The 21,723-nt window shown below is 40.8% G+C and overlaps 1 protein-coding gene across 4 annotated transcripts; it reads left to right on the plus strand.

Annotated features, from left to right (window-relative positions):
• The first annotated feature begins 1,352 nt into the window (after positions 1-1,352).
• Positions 1,353-20,823, plus strand: LOC130120934 (sulfotransferase 2B1-like). Of its 4 annotated transcripts, none has more exons than XM_056289755.1 (7): positions 1,353-1,393; positions 4,023-4,170; positions 17,444-17,655; positions 18,459-18,585; positions 18,802-18,896; positions 19,049-19,229; positions 19,637-20,823. In XM_056289755.1, the coding sequence occupies exons 2-7, from the start codon at positions 4,032-4,034 to the stop codon at positions 19,744-19,746; spliced, it is 864 nt and encodes a 287-aa protein (XP_056145730.1). In that variant the 5' UTR covers positions 1,353-1,393; positions 4,023-4,031; the 3' UTR covers positions 19,747-20,823. The 4 variants fall into 4 exon arrangements, with proteins under 4 accessions (XP_056145730.1, XP_056145728.1, XP_056145729.1 ...); XM_056289753.1 differs by lacking the exon at positions 1,353-1,393 and adding an exon at positions 1,418-1,605; XM_056289754.1 differs by lacking the exon at positions 1,353-1,393 and adding an exon at positions 1,418-1,568.
• Positions 20,824-21,723: the final 900 nt, after the last annotated feature.

The raw sequence follows: 21,723 nt of genomic DNA on the forward strand, positions 1-21,723 counted from the left end.
TATGTTCATTTGCATTTTTGATTGTAACATTTTATTGTTCACTTTTAAGGGCTTTATAAATGGTCTTGCTCCTACCTACATTTCTGGTTGACTGACCTGGTATACGCCCCCCTCGACCATTAAGATCTAGGTCTGGGTTTGTTACGAAGGGTGATCGGGCTTTGCTGTTAGAGCCCCCTCACTGTGGACCTCTCTCTGCTGAACCAAGACAAACCAAGTCTCTGGTTTCTTTTAAATCTCGTCTTGAAACTGTTCTTCTTATGAAAGCTTTTACAGATATTTATGTTATTTATACTGTTACTTATTTGGCCCTACTCGTATTTTGCCTCGTCTGATTTTTCTTCCTTTGTAAAGCACTTTGTTTCATTGTTTTAGAAAAGTTCAATACTAATAAAGTTATTTCAAATTGTTGATTACCGCGTGGCACGTCTGTACCAGCTGTCTTTGTGGCAAGTCTGTTGCCACGAGAGGGTTTGGACAGAGGCAAATATCGTCTGTCACTACAGTTGTTACGATGCACACAGACACGGAGAGTAGACCGAACCGGCCACAGATCTGGCTGGTGTTCCGTCGACATGTGCTACCTATCGAGATGTGCCACTTAAGGGTTCTGCGCATGGGGAGGGGAGGGTTAGACTTCTATCGATTCGCACAACGGTAGCATTTTTCGACAAGGCAGCATAAATCTTTGACTTTTTCTTTCTTTTTTTAATATGGACCTACGTGTCTGAATAAAGCAAGGTTTGATTGATTGATTGATTGATTGAAGAAATGGCCACAACGCCGGCACGGAGAGCTTTCCTAGTCTTCCCCCGGCTCCGCTTCCTCGCGGTGACAGCCGAACAGACAGTGTAGCCACCCGGCGCTCTGTGCTGTCCTTGGCTCACACGGCATCTCCCTCGGTCCCTCCGTCCGCCTGCTTCATTCGCCTCCGCCCGGTGGGGTGGTGCGGTTCCGCTTGGCAGGCTGACCCCAGAGGAACCTCATCAGGTGGCTCAGCGGGGAGGTTAGAGGCTCCTTAATCAGGCCAACTCGCCTCAGGCGCGTCCTTCTCCCCGCAGGCGCTAACAAGCCCCGCCCCCGCTGCCACAGGTTCTACATTTCAAACTGACTGGTCCAGCTTATTAAACAAAGTTGCCGCTTATTATTCCTTTGCTTTAGAGCGGGGGCCCTAGGGGTGGTGGTGTAGACTCCCTCCACTACATGTAGTGGAGGGATACATATAAGATCACGTGTTAACGCTTTGTGCAACTTTGGCCGATGTGTTTGCGTACGTGTGTGTTGTCTTGCTCCGCACAGTGTTTCACAATCCCTCTGGTGTCATACAGGAGTCCCATAGGACAGCGTCCCTCCTGTGACCGGGCAGCCCAGCCGCCAACCTTTTCTTTGGCAAGTAAGTGTCAAGTGAACAGTTTGTGTACCACTTTTTATTTTTTATTTTTTTGTGGTATTTTCCGTCATTTTATTGGATAGCGATATTCGAGAGAGACAGGAAAGGCAGGGGGGAGAGAGAGGGGATGACAGGGCCAGCGAAGGGCCCGGGCCAGATTGGAACCCAGGCTGCTTCGGTAAGGACTCAGTCTTATGTGGTACGCACTCTACCAGGTGAGCCACCGGGGCACCCCCATGTACCACTTTTATGAATAAATATTTTTCACATTCTATCCCTCTTTTGTTTTAGCCTAATTCATTGGCTTTACAGTATTAATTATTTAAACTATTTGGAACTTGAACGCTGTCTTGTCCCAAATAGCCGAGCCTTGCCTCTCATCCCGAGGACCTCCCGTCGTGAAAAAAAGGTGGCGTCGTCAAATTTGGACCAACTCTCATCCGCTCCCTCCCCACATGTTTATAATAGTGTATTTTGTAATAACAATGGACACAATTTTTGCTGTGACGTAAACATTGTTTGAATTGTTACCAGTGTAATTACTGTGGACAACTGACTTTCGTGACAATGTATCTGGCATATTCTACTCAATTTCTGGTGTTTTTATGGCTATTGGTTGTATTGGAATAATGATTAACTTATTGCACCTGTAGCAGTTAAAGGGAAAGCCAAGATACAGGTTAATGCACTGACTTATATGGAAAACAAAATCCACATAGTAAAGAGGAAGAAGATCAGAAGTAGTAGAAAAAAAATCTGGCTTCATCAGTGATCCTGTTGTAACAATGAGCTTACTGTGTCTTCATATATATAGGTCAGTAATGAAATCAGGCATGGACTGTTGTCTGTTGAATACAGTGGCTTGCAAAAGTATTCCTACCCCTTGAACTTTTCCACATTTTGTCACGTTTCGACCACAAACATAAATATATTTTATTGGAATTTTATGTGAAAGACCAACACAAAGTGGCACACAATTGTGAAGTACAAAGAAAATTATACATGATTTTAAAACATTTTTACAAATAAAAAACTGAAAAGTGCGGTGTGCAAAAGTATTCAGCCCCCTGAGTCAATACTTTGTGGAACCGCCTTTTGCCACAATTACAGCTACAAGTCTTTTGGGGTATGTCTCTACCAGCTTTGCACATCTAGAGACTGAAATTTTTGCCCATTCTTCTTTGCAAAACAGCTCAAGCTCAGTCAGATTAGATGGAGAGCGTTTGTGAACGGCCGTTTTCAGATCTTGCCACAAATTCTCAATTGGATTTAGGTCTGGACTTTGACTGGGCCATTCTAACACATGAATATGTTTTGTTTTAAACCAGTCCATTGTAGCCCTGGCTTTTTGTTTAGGGTCGTTGTCCTGCTGGAAGGTGAACCTCCGCCCCAGTCTCAAGTCTTTTGCAGACTCCAACAGGTTTTCTTCCAAGATTGCCCTGTATTTGGCTCCATCCATCTTCCCATCAACTCTGACCATCTTCCCTGTCCCTGCTGAAGAGAAGCACCCCCAGAGCATGATGCTGCCACCACCATGTTTGACAGTGGGGATGGTGTGTTCAGAGTTATGTGCAGTGTTAGTTTTCCGCCACACATAGCGTTTTGCATTTAGGCCAAAAAGTTCAATTTTGGTCTCATCTGACCAGAGCACCTTCTTCCACATGTTTGCTGTGTCCCCCACATGGCTTCTGGCAAACTGCAAACGGGACTTCTTATGGTTTTCTTTTAACAATGGCTTTCTTCTTGCCACTCTTCCATAAAGGCCAGATTTGTGCAGTGCAGGACCAATAGTTGTCCTGTGGACAGATTCCCCCAGCTGAGCTGTGGATCTCTGCAGTTCATCCAGAGTCACCACGGGCCTCTTGGCTGCATCTCTGATCAGTGCTCTCCTTGTTCGGCCTGTAGGTTTAGGTGGACGGCCGTGTCTTCGAAGGTTTGCACTTGTGCCGTACTCTTTCCATTTCCGGATGATGGATTGAACAGTGCTCCGTGAGATGTTCAAAGCTTGGGAAATCTTTTTATAGCCTAACCCTGCTTTAAACTTCTCCACAACTTTATCCCTGACCTGTCTGGTGTGTTCCTTGGACTTCATGATGCAGTTTGCTCCCCAATATTCTCTTAACAAACCTCTGAGGCCGTCACAGAACAGCTGTATTTGCACTGAGATTAGATTACACACAGGTTGACTCTATTTAATCATGAGGTCAACATTCGATCATCAGGCAACTTCTGAAGGCAATTGGTTGCACTCAGAGAAAAGGGGGCTGAATACTTTTGCACACTGCACTTTTCAGTTTTTTATTTGTAAAACATTTTTTAAATCGTGTATAATTTTCTTTGTACTTCACAATTGTTTGCCACTTTGTGTTGGTCTTTCACATAAAATTCCAATAAAATATATTTATGTTTGTGGTCGTAACATGACAAAATGTGGAAAAGTTCAAGGGGTATGAATACTTTTGCAAGCCACTGTATATAGGTGGTGGGACAACTCACTGCGTGTATCTTAAAGACAGTACATGCTCTCTCTGGTTTAAGGGGGTCTAAGGACAGGATGATGTGTTGCTGTAAAGCCCCTTGAGGCAAATTTGTGATATTGGGCATGACTTGACTTGACTCTCTGTCTACGCAGGTTTGAATAATGACAGAGGCAGAGCTATACAGTGTGTACAAAGGGGTCTATCTCCCTTCATTTTTACACACACTTGAGAGCCTTCGGTACTATGAAGAGTTTTCTTTCCGCTCAGATGACATTGTCATTGTGACCTATCCCAAGTCTGGTAAGTAGTGTGTTGGATGAAGAGAGATTGCCATTAGTTGTGGAAAACTTACATTGCATTCAGGGGCACTGTTTATTATTACTGGAGATCAGGCTTTTCTATTTTAAACTAGCTGCACCTGTATGAGGTTAAATCACTATCAGAATTCTCAAGTTTAAAATTAAGATTTACATTTTTTAAAACTAAGATTTGAATGTCTGTAATAACTGCTTAATATTCATAACGTTGGCAGTCTAGCGCTTTTAGTGTTACAAACTTCCACCTCAGTTTCAACATGTTTCAGAGTTTCAACAAGTTTGAGTTTCAACATTTCAACACATACCTTTCGGATAATCAGTTCTGATCTTTACATGCTGGGATTTCTGGCAGTGATCCAACGGGGGAAATGTTTTGAAATAACAGCTGAAAAAACAGATCTTAACACTCCACTGCATGATCCCATTTGAATGTGTTCTCATTACGTCTGTCAATCAAAATTTGAATGGGAAATTCTTACCACTTTGGACATGCCTACCACTCAAAAGGGGGGTTTGGCACTTCCATGAAAACCTGGTATTAAAAGCATGTTAATTTTTATGAATTCTTACTCAAATTTAGAAAAAAGTAGATGAATTGCCACTATGAAATATCACTGCATCAGTGTTTATTAGGGTTTATCACATTCTAAGCCGCTAAACCAGACCTTTAAACTTTCAAATGTTAGTTTTGAACTGAAGTCAAAGAGGGCTGAATCAGTTCATCTGGATACGTTTATTGACAGATATGTTTCATCACTCAAATGTATCTGTCAACAAACGTCTGTCAATTGTACTTAGGTGAACTGATTCAACTTTCTTTGATTTTCTTACCTGGATTAGGACCATTTTGAACTGAAGATTTCTGACTGATTTTACCCTATACACCTGTGCCTTATTTTGGAGTGTTTGCCATCCTCAGGCAAGGCATGGTTGAGTGGTGCCATTTTTTTTTTAAACGAGGTTTATTTTCAATTTTTTTTTTTTTACTTTGATTGGCTGTTGCAGCTAGAAAAGCGTTATATGAAATGCAACTTGATTGATTAATTGAACTCTTCTTGTAATACCTATATATGTGTGATATAATCGTCTTTTTAATAATCTCTTTAATAGTTAATATAAATAAATAAATAAATGTTCTATATTGGATGGTGGAGTGTATTCCATTCTCCATGTTCCTATGAAGAATGAAATGTGCTTAGAACCGTACGAATATGGATTTATTGTATTTTTATTTATACAAGTTTTTTTTTGTATTTCGAGCTGCATTGAATTGAAACAGCCGTTCCCTCCAAAAAAAAAACCCTCTCACACCCACAGAGCTAAGGTGGGATGTTGTGAATCCCTTTTATCTATCCATATTTTTACCATGTTTTGTTTGTTGTTTTAAATGAATGGACCGAGACCTTTTCCAAATTCACGCCGAAGCTTTTATTTATCCCACAAGCCAGACTCCCTGTTCATACGGTTCTAAACATACTTCACGTTCCTATGTCTCAAGTATGGTTCTAAACATACTTCACGTTCCTATGTCTCAAGTACGGTTCTAAACGTACTTCATGTTCCTATGTCTCAAGTACGGTTCTAAACGTACTTCATGTTCCTATGTCTCAAGTAATGTCTCAACTGTAGGTATCTAAAAAAGTCATTCGCTGGGAGGTTGTATTTATGCTGAAGCTGTTCAAAGGACATCAGGTCTCCTCCTTCAAATCACTGACCCAACACGATTAAACCTTTTTCTTCCCATCTTTTGAACCCTACATCTAGTTTGGATGGGAGAAAGTCAATATTATGTGCAATCTTCATTACTCTAGCTATTGACATTGGGAGTCTTAACTTCTTTCTCACATTTGACCATATTTCTGAAGTGGTTTTTACCCATTGATTGTTAATTTTATTTACTCTCCAGTTATTTTGATTCATAAATGGATGTGTGTCTGTTCCATCCCAACCCAAATAGTATCTTTATCTTGAGATAGCCATGCAATGATTGATTTGAGTTGGGCTGCCAAATAATATTTTTCCAGGTTACATAAATGTAGGCCATTTTCTCTTGGGCATAAAATTCTTTTAGATTTAATTCTGGGTCTCTTGTTTTGCCATACAAATTTAGACAATCATTTGTTAGTTGTTTGAAATGTAGAAATGGGAACCTCTAGGGGTAGAGATTGGATCATAAAGCGCAGCCTTGGTAATATGTTCATTTGTATGGTTTCCACTCACCCAATTAGGGCTAACTAGGGTGAACTTCCCGTCTTGTAAGGTCAGTTTTTATTTCACCGATCAGTTTCCCATAGTTGGCCTTGAATAACTGTGATGTGTCAGAAGTTAATGATTCCTAGGTATCTGAACCCTTGGTTAGACCAGTGGAATTTGAATCTTCCTACTGGTTGTGCAGGCCAGTGCCCCACTAACATCATTACCTCAGACTTTGATTGGTTGATTTGATAACCTGAAAGTTTTCCATATTCATTTAAGTTTCTTAACAATGCAGGGATAGAGGAAACTGGGTTGCCGATATACATCAATATGTCACCCGTGTAGAGTGAGATCTTGTGTTCTGTTTGACCTTCATCTTTTATAGCTTTTAATACTATGGCTTTGTCTTATTAATGCCGCTAGAGATCCAATATTTATGGCAAAGAGAAAAGAACTGAGACAATCTCCCTGACAAACCCCCCTCTCAAGATGAAAAACATCTGAACAGCATCTGTTCACTCTAACGTGTGACTTGTGATTGTATATGTAACTCTTACCCAATCCACAAATATCAGGTGGAATCCCATAGCAGCTAGCGTTTTACATAAAATTCCCAATTCACGGTATCGAATGCTTTCAGTGCATCAAAACTGATAAGCATAGAATTTTGTATATACATATATTTTTTGGCACATGATATAACGTTACGTGTTCTCCTTATATTATTAGCTCCTTGTCTGCCGGGGATAAAGCCTGTCTGATCCGGATTAATCAATTTTGCAGTAATTTTTTGCATCCTTTTTTGCCAGGATATTGGTTAATACATTTTGGTCGTTACATAGTAAACTAATGGGTCTATACCCCTCACAGAATGTCGGGTCTTTACCTTCTTTGTGGATCACTGATATAATGGCTTCTGACTGTGTATTTGGTGGGTCACCTTTGGCGGGGGGGGGGGTTATAATTAAAAACTTTAGTTAATACAGGTATCAAGTCATCTATGAAGCATTTATAGAACTCTCCAGGAAGTCCATCTACCCCTGGGGATTTATTGTTTTTTTAGTTTTTTATGGCCTCCCGTATTTCAGTTTCTTTAACATGTGATATCATTTGCAATGCTTCATCTTTTGATAATGAGTGTAAGTTGGCAAGAAAGGCCTGAGATTTGTCATTTATAGTTTTTGATTTAGGTTCATTGTACAATTTTTGTAGAATGATGCAAAAGTGTCTGCTATTTCTTTTGGATGAGATACAATTTTCTTATGTATGGGATGTATAATCTTGGGAATCACACGATTAGCCTGGGCTTTATGGAGTTGGAAAGCTAAGAAGCGACTGGCTCTGTTCCCCATTTCATATTATCTCTGTTTGGAAAATCTTAAGGCTCCTTCTGCTTTATATGTGAGGCGCTTATCCAATGCCTTCCTAGTTTCTTTTAGTTCTAGCAGGATGTTATGTGTACCTGTAGTTTTATGTTCTATTTTTAATTGCTTTATTCTATTCTCTAGCTTCATTTGCTCTTCCAATCGTATTTTCTTTAGTCTTGATGCAATTTTCCCCCTTATGACTGTTTTAGCTCCCCCCACAGGATTGATGGTGTTACCATTTATCTCAAAGTATTCTTTTAAGTTCTGTTTTAGATCTTGCACTACTGCTTTATTGGTCAGTAACAAGACATTAAGTCTCTAGTATCTAAAGAAATGTCCTCACTTAAATCTATGTTTAACATGACAGGTGCATGGTCACTCAGTGTTTTTGGTTCAATATGGCAATCTATTACTTTATACATATGCTGTTGGGAAAGACAAAAAAAGTCAGTCCTGGAATAACTACTATTTTTTGACTTTGGCAAAAAAAAAAAAACTGAAGTCCTTCCCTTTAGGGTTTTTAGATCTCCATGTGTCAACAAATCCTAGTTCTGAAAACATATTAAGTGTTATGTTTTTTTCAGTTTGGAGTCCCCCTTCTGACGGCGTTTTATCTAATCCTCTATCTTGTACAGCATTAAAGTCTCCCCTGACTACTATCATGTCCTGAGCATTATCAGCAATGATAACTGCAATTTCGTTGAAGAAATTCTGATCATATTCACTTGGAGCACACAGGTTAAAAACAGACACCTCCACCTCCCCTATTGTGCTTACTACCATGACAAACCTCCCCTGTTTATCCTGGATGACTATTTCTGAAGAAAAAGCCAGTTTCATATTAATTAAGATTGCCACTCACCCTTTTCCCCCCAAATGAAGCACTATATACTTGGTTTACCCATTCCCTTCTTAATTGTTTTTTTTTATGTTCTCCTTCTGATAGGTTAGTTTCCTATAACAAGGCAATTGAACACTGCAGTTTCTTTAGCTGACTATTTATATGTTTTTTCTTTTAATGGGATGATTCAATCCACAGATATTATACGTGGCTATAATCAAATTGTTCATGTATTTATGGAGAAAAATGTAATATTGTTCTTCAATCTTTGTCTCAACCCAAACCTCAATTTCAACACATTGCAAAGTGGCTGAGACACAACATATGACTGCACATCTAATAGAATCATAGAACTAAAAATAAAAAAAGAACTTGTACATATAAAAAAAAACTAGAACTGACAGAAAAAAAACTAGAACTGACTTCCAAACACCCAAGTGATTGAACAAACATGCTAAGCAGTTTCTCAGTTTCTATAAAGATGGAGAGTTGTGACTATAATCTCTCCAGGAAAACACACAGTGCTACCACAACTACCTAAAGTTGCCTGTACGCTACAGTGAAATAAAACAAAATGAAATTAAATTATCTTAACCCTTCGTCGTCTGAAGGGAGAACCCCTATTTTATTTTTTGTGTGTGTGTGCATGTTCTTTTTTTTTCTTTTCTCCATTTGTATGAACCAGCCGATACAGTATAAGCAAAGGAAACAATCATATTAGCCTGGTTTCATAACAAGTCCTATTTACGTTTCTTGTATGAAGTCTACGTATATCTCAGAGTTGTTTGATATTCATTTTTCCCCTTTAACAAAAATCTGCAAGTCCACATTTGTCCTCGTTGATTGGCCTGCTCTATTTGATGTCGATGCCATGACCCAAGAATTGTGCAACAGTTCCTTCTGGAAAATCTCCTGAACATCCACCTTAACATGAATTCCCATCTCCTTAAGGGTGGGGGCTGCATCCGCAAGGGTGGTAAATGTCTTCACGCTGGATTCCAGATGGACTTTCAGCTGGGCAGGGAACGATGATTGGGCTTTCACTTTTTTCTCTTTAAGTTGTTTTACCACCTCCCGTACCTGCTTGCGTTTCCTCTGCACGTCCGCCATGTAGTCCTGATCAAAAAAGATCTTCTGTCCTTGGTATGTTACCCCTCATTTTTTCCAGGCTTGTTGAAGTATCATATCCTTAACTCTGTAATCAGATAATCTGACAATAATGGATCTTGGAGGGGCGGGATCCTTTGGTTTCATAGTCAATGAGCGATTCGCTCTCATCATACACGGATCCAAATCTTCCTGTAATTCAAGTGAGGTGTGCATCAACTTGGTTATGAAGTTAATCATATCCTTCCTTTCCTTGCCCTCTTTCACCCCATATATGTGCAGATTGTTCCGTCTTGCTCTGGACTCGAGGTCTTCACACTTGGCCGATAGTTTTGCTTCTCTATGAAGTAAATAGTGAATGATTCGCCCATATCGTCTTACCCAGGGTAAGACGCTAAACTGCAACCGCAGGCTGTAGAGGGGTAGCACCTTACCTCAGCAAGGGCCCTAATCTGGTCCTCCTGCATGCCTGTATGGTACTTCCCATGGAGGAAGGGCTCTTACCTCAGGGCCCTTATCTCAGGCCCCTTATCTAGTCCTCCTGCATGCCTGTATGGTACTTCCCATGGTGCCCAGGCCAGCCAACACATTGGGGTAGGAGAAGGGAACTCTGATTTCACATCCACCTGCTGCCTTGTGGGTTGATGCCTCTTTAGGCAAAGGCTAGGAGAAGGTAACTCTGAATTCAAATCCCCGGGCACAGTCTACCCAGCTGTCAGTACCCGGAAAGATTAAACCATGGCAGCTGCGCTCAGTCAACTCGGCAGCGGTTCCAGCAACCGGCTGCTCTGTTTGTCAACTCGGCAGTAGTTCTGGCAAAAAGCAATGGGATTCCTCTGTGGCCATCTCAGCTACACTGCCACCGATCAACAGGAAATCTTGCCAAGGGACACTATAGAGCACCAAATAGTGTCGTCATCTAGGGTGCAGCCTCACATTTGAGGCTGCTAGGGTGCAGCCTCACATGTGCCCCTGACCAAGGCAATGAGAAGAAATAACTGGAGTTGGTCCCCGGGTGCTGCACGGCAGCTGCCCACTGCTCCTAGCTACACAGCTAGGATGGGTTAAATGCGGAGAGTAAATTTCATTTGTATGTATGTACAAAATGACTAATAAAGAATATTCTATTCCATTCTGTTACCATGTCTGAGTGCTTTATCCGCCGTACCGCTCACTCTCTGTTCAACATTGGCAACTTGTTGTTCCAGTTTTGTCATACGCTCCAGCAAATCACTGAGGGTGGATTCCATAAGGTAGCCTTCATGTCTTGAGAGGCCTCCGTGTGTTCCTTCCGTAGGTTGCGAAGTTCTGTAAGCACGACCGCCATGTTGTCATCTTCAATGCATGTGAAGTGCATGATGAGGCATCACCTGTGTGTGACAACTCGTCCTTTTGGTCTCGTTTATCTTCTTTTGGTCGTTTTTTTTTCAATTTTCAAAACACACCCACAACTATAGTGGGAAACATAACACAGCGGCCAATGCCTCAAAGATGAAATGCCAGAACCGAGTTAGTTTTGGGCAGGACCAGAACATATGTAAGAGACTTGCAGTGGCTTGTTTGCACCTGTCACATGTTGGTTCTAAATCTGGGTTAATTTTAGCCAATTTCTCTTTGCACCAATGAAGGCAGTGCACTACTTTGAACTGGATCACGCCATGTCTTGTGCATACAGAGGAAGAGTGTATCCTCTTAATTACTAGAGCCCAAGTTTCCTCTGGAATGGACATTTCCATACCACTCTCCCCATCGATTTTTAGGGGTTCACGTGGTATTTGGCCAAAAGTATTAATTGCATAATGAAATTTACTGATATACCCTTTTTCAGAAGGATTAATTTCAAGAATGTGGAGGCAGAAATGGGAAACGATTAAATTTATATTGAGTAAAATCACGAATCTGCAAATATCTGAAAAAGTGACTGAGGTAAATTAAACTTCTCAGGCAGCTGATCGAAATAAAGCATCATCAATAAATAGGTCCTCCAAAATGAATATTTCATCGAGTCTCCAAAGCTCAAAGGCTCCCTCAGAAATAGAGGGGACAAATGACCGATTTTTTTGTAATAGCAGTACCAATAGGGAAATCTTTAAATCTGAAAGCCTGTCTAAATTGTTTCCAAATCTTAATAGACTCACATATGACTGGGTTATGAGTAAATTTTGATATAGGGTGAGCCCAAGGGAGTGCTGAGCAGAGAAGTGAGTGCAAAGATACATGAGAGACAGATGACATCTCAAAGGCTAATCAACATGGACTTTTGGTGCCTGTGAACGTAACTGCCAAAAGGACAGTGCCCTTACATTACAGAATCAGTAATATTGCTGAAAACCTGGTAAGGACATTCCACCAGCTTCACTGGGTTTCTGAAGGATCATTTTGTATATCCGAGGCATTTTTCCATTCCAAATAAATGAAGTAAAAATTTATCTAATGAAAAGAAGAATGTCTTTTTAATATAAACTGGTATGGACTGAAAGTTATAAAAATTTGGGCAAGATATTAATTTTAACTGCATTAATGCAATCAGCGAGAGATAGAGGGAGCCCAGACCAGTGTTCCAGATCGAGTTTAGTACAGTTTAGCAGAGTTAGAAAGTTAAGTTTAAAAAGATCATTATATCTCCATATTACAATGCCAAGATACGTTAAAAAAATTAGCTTAACTCTTGAATGGAAGAGAGCTAAGCGGACATTGATCTGCTGCGGAGTTGAGATGTAGTCCCCGGGTTACGAACGAGTTCCGTTTTTGAGTCCGTTCTTATGTCGGAACAGTTACGTACAGTTCACATCTAGCGTCAATTAGTCAAATGATTGTCTCAGTATATACTATATATTTTTACCTAAAACCTCATAAATATAATAATGCAGTTGTAGTGGATTTATGGACATAATTCACCATAGCTCGTTGTTTGTATGAAGTTGACTACTCACTTTAAGGGCTCAGGGTGCGGCCATGTCGACGCAGCGCCATGTGGTTGGGCGGGGTGGCGGATATAAGGAAATAAACGACACGTGGGAAGGTGGTCAAAGAGAGTTGTTCATCTTTGTTTTCTCCCAACTTCCACACAGTAATAATAACAAATCTAAATACAGTACAAGATTTGCAATCGAGAGAGAGAGAGAGAGAGAGAGAGAATATGTGTATAGGTATAAAAAATTTTTAAAGAAACATTTCTTACATTTCAAACCCCCTACCTGCCATTGTCCTAGGAGCGGGTCGCGACCGGCGGAGGCCGGCCGTTTGACGCCAGAAACGAGAGCCCATTCGGGGCTCGCCTCCCCGCCTCATCGGGTAAGTGGAAAAAGCAATAAGAGCATTTCACCTCTCTCTGAATGCTCAATAACTTCCACTTTCATTTCAATCGTGGTCGTTTTCCTTTTTCCGGTGCATCACCATCCCTTGCATCAGATTTATACTTTGAAGCCATGATTACGAGGGTTTATGTGAAAACAATGCACGCAACAATGTTTACGCAATCCGACTTGAAGGCGATGACGGCGTGGTGTTGTTTGCCCTCGGGCCGACGAACCGCCTAAAACGCGCAGTGTTTTGAGCGTCGCGCATCGTGCAAAGTAGTCCATCCGTTTGTTAGTACCAACCACTGTGTAACTCGATTTTTTTTTTATAATAGGGAGGTCGGTTCATAAGTACGGGAGTTCGTATGTCAGGTGTTCGTAACCCAGGGACTACCTGTGCTTCACTTTTATGTAAATTGAGTTTATATCCCAGGGGGGAGCAAAATCCTTCAAAAATGTAAGTAAGTAACATTTTATTTATATAACATTTTTAAAAACACAATTACAAAGTGCTTTACACTCAATACAGAAAACACATAAAATAAATTGAATGAATATAAAAATGGCATAGGGAGTAACAGAAACAAGGCAGGGATGGGGATCTATAAAAAGGCTTGCCTGAAAAGATGGGTTTTTAGAAGCCACTTATAACAGTCCAAAGATTCGGTAAATCTAATGGATTGGGGAAGATTTTTCCAGAGGCTTAGGGCTAAAACTGCAAAGGCACTGTCAACTTTTGTTTTGCAGTTGGAGTGGGGGATGGATAACAGACTGAGGTTTGAGGATCGGAGTGGTCAGGAAGTGGAATGAGGAATGAGAAGATCGGAAATATAACTGGAGGCAAGTTCATGCAGTGCTTTAAATGTAATCAAAAAGTTCTTACAGATTATTCTGAATTTTACAGGAAGCCATATGGGTAATATGGGACCTACGGGTAGTTCTAGTTAGTAGTCTAGCAACTGCATTCAGAATTAACTTTAGACAATTTAATGTAGCTTGGTTGAGGCCAGAGTACAGGGAGTTACAATAATCTAGACGAGAAAAAATGAAAGTGTGAATTAATGTTTCCATATTGTTACAAGACAAAATATTTCCGATTTTTACAATATTCTTAGCTGAAGAAGACAGGATTGGACAACCTTAGTAACATGGTGATTAAAAGACATATTCTGGTCAAAGATAATACCAAGATTTTTAGCGGTTTGATGTTTGAATGAAGTGGACCAATAAACTGGTCAACTGCAGTGACAAAGTTCTCAGGACCAATTAAGAGAATTTCAGTTTTGTCGGGGTTAAGATGGAGAAAATTAAGGGGCATCCAGTCTTTGGTGACAGCTAAGCAATCGTGGGGGGAGGACAGTTGATTCAGGTTATTGGGTTTGAATAGATCATCGGCATAACAGTGGTATGACATGTCTTGAAAGCGACTAAACAAATGATCCAAAGGAAGGATGTATAAAGAGAAGAGGATTGGCCCAAGGACAAACCCCTGAGGGACTACACACAGTAGGGGAGCTGACGAGGATACAAGATTGTTAATACAAACATTAAGATATCTATTAGTCAGATAAGAGCAAAACTAATTTAACACTGTACCAGAAATGCCAACCAAATTCTCCAACCTATCAAGTAAGATGGCATGATCAATGGTATCAAAGGCAGTGGTTAAATCTAGGGGAATAAGAATAGAGTATTCACCTGTATCAGCATGCATAAGAATTGGACACTTAGTAATGCAGTCTCAGTACTATGCTTGTGAGGAAAGCTGTACTGAAATCGAAAATGTTGCAACCCTCAGCTGCAGGATTTGGTCCGCAACAATCTTTTCAAGGATTTTGGATAAAAAGGTTTAGAAATCGGTCTATAATTCTCTATCTATGCTGGAGGAGGGGCTGAACACATGCAATTTTAAAATGGTCACGTACAGACCTGAATGTGAGTGAGCATTTAATGATAGACAGCAGGCTGGGACCGAAGCCAGGGAGATTGGATTTTAAAAATTTTGTCAGAATTATACCACAGTCCAAAAATATGTAGGTCAGGTGAATCGGCCATACTAAATTGTTCCTAGGTGTGTATGTGTGTGTGTGTGTGTGTGTGTGTGTGTGTGTGGCCTGGCAGCCTGTCCAGGGTGTCTCCCCACCTGCCGCCCAATGACTGCTGGGATAGGCTCCAGCATCCCCGCGACCCTGAGTAAGGATAAGCGGTTTGGATAATGAATGAATGAATTAAATATATCACAGGGACCGGAGGAGGTACACATAAGGGCTACAGTAGTAACAAGGAACTGAAGAGAAACGGGAGCAAATTCCGACATTGAAATCAGACGGCTGGGGCATCCGGTTGGCATGGCAGTCTATTCCGTTGCCTACCAACATGGGAATCGCCAATTCGAATCCCCGTGTTGCCTCCAGCTTGGTCGGGCGTCCCTACAAACACAATTGGCTATCCAAAGGAGTTGAATCAAGTGCAACTGGACTAGGTATATATCCGTCAAGACATTTCGTCTCTCATCCAAGAGGCTTCCTCAGTTCGTGCCTTTCTGACTAGACGAGCCTAGTCTGACTGGCTGGTGATGAGACTCAGAATTTATCTTCTTGGAATCGTTGTCAGAGCTATAGATGTCCATGGCTCTTTGTGTCCCGATGTTTACCAACGCCCGTCGCTAACAGAGCCATAGATATGAGTGGCTGTTTTGTGTACCGATGTTTGGCCAAGCCCTTCGTTATCGGTGCTATTGATTTGCATTTGTTTAGCAGCGACAGTCGTTTGGGGTGTTAGTTTCGACCTCATTATTCAGTGGTCATGAGAGTTGTTGGAGCCGTTAGTGACCGACTGTTGTTCTTGGAGGTTTTTCGATACCTTCAGGTTAGGCACTTTGTACAAAAAGGCTATCACCTTTTCCCAGAGCAACCTCCAAGCACCCCCTTAGATGCTCTTTTAGGATTTAATGCTCTTCTCAAAGGGGCCATCTCCTGGATATATGATGTAATTAACACTATTAACCCACAATCTCTCAGCAACTTAAGGACAATTTGGGAACAAGACGACCGGTGGACTTCAATTCTCGACCTAGTACACTCCTCATCTCCCTGTGCTAGACACAGTCTAATACAATTCAAAATAGTTCATCGTCTTCAGCTCACTAAGGAGAAACTGGCAAGGATATATCCAAACATTGATCCAACCCGTGATCGATGTAAGACTACCACTGCAAACTGGTTGCACATGTTTTGGTCATGCTGAAGCCTTCAGACTTTTTGGGAAAAGGTATTTGAATCCCTGTTTGTAATGAGGCCAGAGGATGATGTGTGGTCGACTGAAATGCGCAATGTGGTTGCCTTTACTACTCTGTTAGCCCAACGTCTCATCCTCCTCAATTGGAAGAGAGCAGTGCCATAAGATGGCTTCAGGAGGTTATGTTTTACCCAAAGCTTGAAAAAAATCAAATTTATATTGAAGGGGAATGCAAATAAATTTTAAAGTCTGAAGGCCTTTTCTTACCTACTATGATAACCTAACCCAAATAACAGACTGGGATAGTTTATAACCTAATCATTTCTTGGTTGGAGCAGAACTGTAGCAGTCGAATTAAGAATTAGTTTAAAAAGATAAAAATGAGTGTATTTTTTAATTATTATTATTATTATTAATGATTTTTTTTCTTTTCCGCCTTGTCTGTGTTTATGTGAATGGGGTCATTGTATATCTGTCTTATATTTATTTGTACTTGATATCATTTCGGAGGATTTTGGGGGGCGGGTTTGGAGACATGTTAGGGAGCAGGGGAGGGATGGGAATTATACTGGATTTATTTCATGTTGATTCTGTGATTTGTAAAATGCAAAATCCAATAAAGATAAGTTAAAAAAAGACGTAGTAGTAGTAAAACTATATACTGCTAAAATCATTACTTGTGCCTAACTGAACAAAATGGGCAATGTCGATACAAGAGCATTGAATTATTGAACAATTGGCAATGAGCTCGAAGATTTCCGCCTATCCACTCACAACGCCCCCCAAAGTCCCGAGTCTTGATGTTTTTAAGCAATGGGATCAGTTCAGGCTATGGTTTTATGACTCAAGAAAAAGAAAAAAACCCTCATGTATACTGGACAATAACACTCCAAATTGGAAAATAATAGTTGAAAATCTTAATCTCTCAACCACATCTTTCAACTGAGATCATTGTGAGATGCTACACATATATTTAAAGCTGACAGATACCTCTAGTTGACATTTAACTTTTCAGTGTGTGCTCTGGTCTTTATTGTCGTGATGTAATCAATGTATAGTCCATTTTAATGTGACTAGGAAAAAGCTTGTTTGTTTGTGCAAATTAAACCTAGAGAGCATAAGCTCTACAATGTCGTGAATATGGGGTGGTTCAGTTGGTCTGTTCAAACTCAAGTTTAAATATCTAAAGACTTGTGCACTTGTGCTCAGGTACAACATGGATGCAGGAGATAGTCCCACTGATCCGAAGTGGAGGGGATCTCACCGCCATTCAGATGTTGCCCACCTGGGACCGGGTTCCCTGGCTGGAGGAGCACAGAGCCAGTGTCCTCAACCTGGAAGACAGGCCATCACCACGCCTATTCGTTACACACTACCACTACAGCATGATGCCACCATCATTCTTAAAAGTCAAGCCAAGGGTAGTTTTGCTGAACAGTTTGTGTGGCGAACAATTACAGCTTCAACGGTGGCGATAAAGAAGCTGTTAAGCAAATGTATTAAGTTATGATGTTTAGTGATACTGTTGAGCATTACAGACTAAAGTAGTACATGCATTATACTCAACATTTCAGACATTTACAGTAGTAGAGGCTCTTATCAGGACAATTTACAATGACTGCGATAGCTGCATATGTTCCAGATTTCAAATTAACAGAACTTGGGTGTCCCGGTAGCGTAGCGGTCTATTCCATTGCCTACCAAGATGGGGATCGCTGTGTCGAATCCTTGTGTTACCTCCGGCTTGGTCAGACATCCCTACAGACACAATCGGCCGTGTCTGCAGGTGGGAAGCCAGATGTGGGCATGTGTCCTGGTCGCTGCACTAGTGCCTCCTCTGGTCGGTCAGGCGCCTGTTCGAGGGGGAGGGGGAAGGAACTGGGGGAAATAGCATGATCCTCCCATGTGCTACATCCCTCTGATGAAACTCCTCACTGTCAGGTGAAAAGTGGCTGGTGACTCCACATGTATCGGAGGCGGCATGTGGTCGTCTGACCGGGACAGCTCAGAAGAGTGGGGTAATTGGCCAAGTACAATTGGGGAGAAAAAAAATTTACCAGAACTTCAAGTAACCAAAGAGCATGAAGAAGTACAGAGAATGTTGCAGTGACCACAGAGCCATCATTTAAGGGAATGTAATAGGAAAAGAAATAACATAAAAATGCATTTTTTTTAGAGAAGAGGTCACAAACCATATTAATCAGAGGTAATTCTGTTATTACAGGTCATCTATGTCATGAGGAACCCCAAAGATGTGTTTACATCTTCATTTCACTACTATGGGATGACTTCCTACCTGGTCAAGCCAAGCACACAGACTGAATTCCTGGACAAGTTCCTTAATGGAAAAAGTTGTGTATCATGTTATTCTTATGCAGTGTTGTTATCTGTTACTAATCTTACATGTACTATATTTTGTGGACAGCTGGGGTCAAAGGTTTGGCAACCACAGGCTTGTCAAAAGCCAAACTGCACTGCAGTAGAACTAGCATAATTAATAATTAACATGAAAGAAAAACTTATACCTTGATTCCAACACAATTTTTGTGGTTATCTTGTCCATCTAGTTATGTTTGGCTCATGGTTTGATCACATCAAGGGCTGGCTGAATGTTAATGACAAAGAGAACATTATGTACATTTCCTATGAGGAAATGATTAGGGTAAGATTTTTGCAATATTTTAAAAAATGAGTTTAATGTTACTTAAATAACTTTTTCTGCCAAGCAATTTTTACAAGTCCCCACAAGAATTCTACCATCATCTCCACGCAGTGGAAATGTGTTAATATTCACTGTGTTGCTCTGTGATACAGGACCTGAAAGATGCTGTAGCGAGGATTGCCCAATTCATGGAGAAACCATTGAATTCTGAGGTGATACAGAAAATAGCAGACCAATGTATTTTCAAGAATATGAAAAAGAACAAGCTCTCCAACTATTCATTGGTGCCGAGGGAGTTTATGGACCAGACAAAGTCAGAGTTTCTCAGAAAAGGTGTGCCTTAATATATTTTGCTGTATATTGCTTTGCTTTATTGCTCATGGCCACAATTGGTGATGAGCTGTGAGACTGTTTCAGCCCACTTCACCAGTATAAAATGAATTTGGAATAAGCATCTGTTCTGGATACAATAATATGTATAATGTATAAGATATATATATATATATATATCAACGCGGATAAAGGAAAAAAAGATTTTAATGCATGGCAGTACAGGCCTGTTTCATGCGTCTCGCACCCATCATATACGTGTATATATATATATATATATATATATATATATATATATATATACACTAGTCCTATTAAGAGCTAAATCATGTTAAAACAGGTTTTTAATCTGATTTTCCCATGCTTTTTGACCTTGATTATGATCATTATTTTAACTTGCTTTTTTTCAGGGATTGTTGGGGATTGGAAAAACCAACTAACTGTGGCAGAGGCAGAATACTTTGATAAATTTTACGAAGAAAAAATGAAAAATGTGCAATACAAATTTGCATGGGATTAACATGTTCTGTTGATAAATCTATTCCTGTTATGGTGAACAGCAATGAATTGAAAGAATGCAAATATGTAATGGTTAAGTTCTGGTTTGGTTATATTAAAGGCCTAAATTTTGCAGTAGACTTAGAAATACTATATGTAATTTCAATTAAATTCTGACCTCTATCGTTCATTGATGTGAATAACAACTAATAAGCAGTAACTCCATTAGCAGCCATAATACTGAGCAGTTTTCTGCGTCAAGTCAAGTCAGTTTTATTTGAATAGCCAAATATCCCAAATTACAAATTTGCCTCAAGGGGCTTTACAGCAACACAACATCCTGTCCTTAGACCCAGACCCCTGTGTGTCTCTGAAATGCTGCAGAAACTGTGTCCATAACTGGTGGACAATCTCCAGCCATCCATTATCTTAACTGCTTATCCTGCTGTCAGGGTTGCGGGGATGCTGGAGCCTATTCCAGCAGTCATTGGGCGGCAGGTGGGGAGACACCCTGGACAGGCTGCCAGGCCATCACAGGGCCGGCGCGCGCGCGCACACACACACACACCCACACACACACATGCATTCATTCCTAGGAACAATTTAGTATGGCCGATTCACCTGACTTACATATCTTTGGAATGTGGGAGGAAACAGGAGCCCCTGGAGGAAACCCACACAGGCATGGAGAGAACATGCAAACTCCACAAAGAGGATGACCCACCAAGGTAGTACTACCCCGAGGCTCGAAACCAGTACCTTCCTGCTGTGAGGCAACCATGTTAACCACTGCGCCACCATGCCGTGGACAATCTGTGAATGTGAAAACTTCTTTTACCCCCGGGTTTATTGGTACCGTCAGTAAAACTATATTGAAAGAGGCTACACTGTATAAGAAAATGCAAATAACAATGGTACATACAGGTGTTGTAGTGAATGCCACCGAAGACAGTGATTCACAGTGACATCACTGCCGTCACTTCTGCACAATGTTGGTGAAATTTCAGAGACACAGACTGTTGATAATTATGTCTGCCAATGGGATGTTGTCCCTGCAACATATATACAGAGATAATGTTGAAAATCCTGATTGCTTCCCTTTAATAAAAGGAGACATTTTTTGTCATTCCTTGATTGTGATTTAGATAAAATTATGTTGGGGTCCAGGCAAAATTTATTAAAGAACTTTTGTCCTTCTATTTTGGACATGACAAGAATTTGACAAGCTGATATAAAATGGCCTTCTATTGCCAAAAACAGATGTGGTTTAAATTAGAGAATTTGGCTATGTCCTTGAACTACACAGACTTCAGATTAAGTTTCAAGTTTCAACTTTATTTGTCATATATTAAAAGTAAATGTACACTTATTCTCATAATGAAGTACTTTTGCTGGCTCAACACAGGTCGAAAATAAAAATACTTAAAGGTGTCAATGCGTAAGAATAGGTTACATGTGCAAAAACAGTCAGTGCAGACTTTGAATGTACTTTGTTGGACAGTGTGCCACAGTAGAGAATGTCTGTATAATAGTAAAGGTAACATGCAGTGGTATTGTAAACAGTAAACTTTTACAAATGGCAGATTGTGCAGTAGGTAAGAGTAACCAAAATGAGCAGGTTGTGGTGATACACAATGGAGGATAGATTCACCAGGGGCTGCTGCTCCTTTAAGGAAGGCGTTCAGCGTTCTGACGTAGGCACTGCTTAGTTTCCCAGGAGGTGGGGCCATGTTGGCCTAGCTGTTAGCTTGTTGCCAGGAGAGATTGTGCCGTATCGGTGGTGTTTTGTGTGGCGAGTAAACGGAATTGACTCGACTCGATCTCTCCGTCTTCTCATTCCTGCACTCCCACATTGGTGACCCCGCACGTTGACAACAAGCATGTCGACCCAAAACGATGACGACACCGCTCCGGCTCCGAGTGATGCTAACGATATGGCTCATGTTAGCGCTAGCGTCTCAGCAGCAACGGTGAAGTTGCCCGACTTTTGGCAGCACAT

This window comes from Lampris incognitus, chromosome 11, assembly GCF_029633865.1.
Source record: "Lampris incognitus isolate fLamInc1 chromosome 11, fLamInc1.hap2, whole genome shotgun sequence".
NCBI lineage: Eukaryota > Metazoa > Chordata > Actinopteri > Lampriformes > Lampridae > Lampris > Lampris incognitus.

What these genes read in the sequence shown, in the direction of transcription:
- LOC130120934 (XM_056289755.1), top strand. Translation starts at nt 4,032, where the DNA reads ATGACAGAGGCAGAGCTATACAGTGTGTACAAAGGGGTCTATCTCCCT. An exon ending in CAAGTTCCTTAATGGAAAAA is followed by an intron (nt 18,586 to 18,801) that starts GTTGTGTATCAT and finishes TTGTCCATCTAG; the next exon opens with TTATGTTTGGCTCATGGTTT. An exon ending in CCTATGAGGAAATGATTAGG is followed by an intron (nt 18,897 to 19,048) that starts GTAAGATTTTTG and finishes TCTGTGATACAG; the next exon opens with GACCTGAAAGATGCTGTAGC.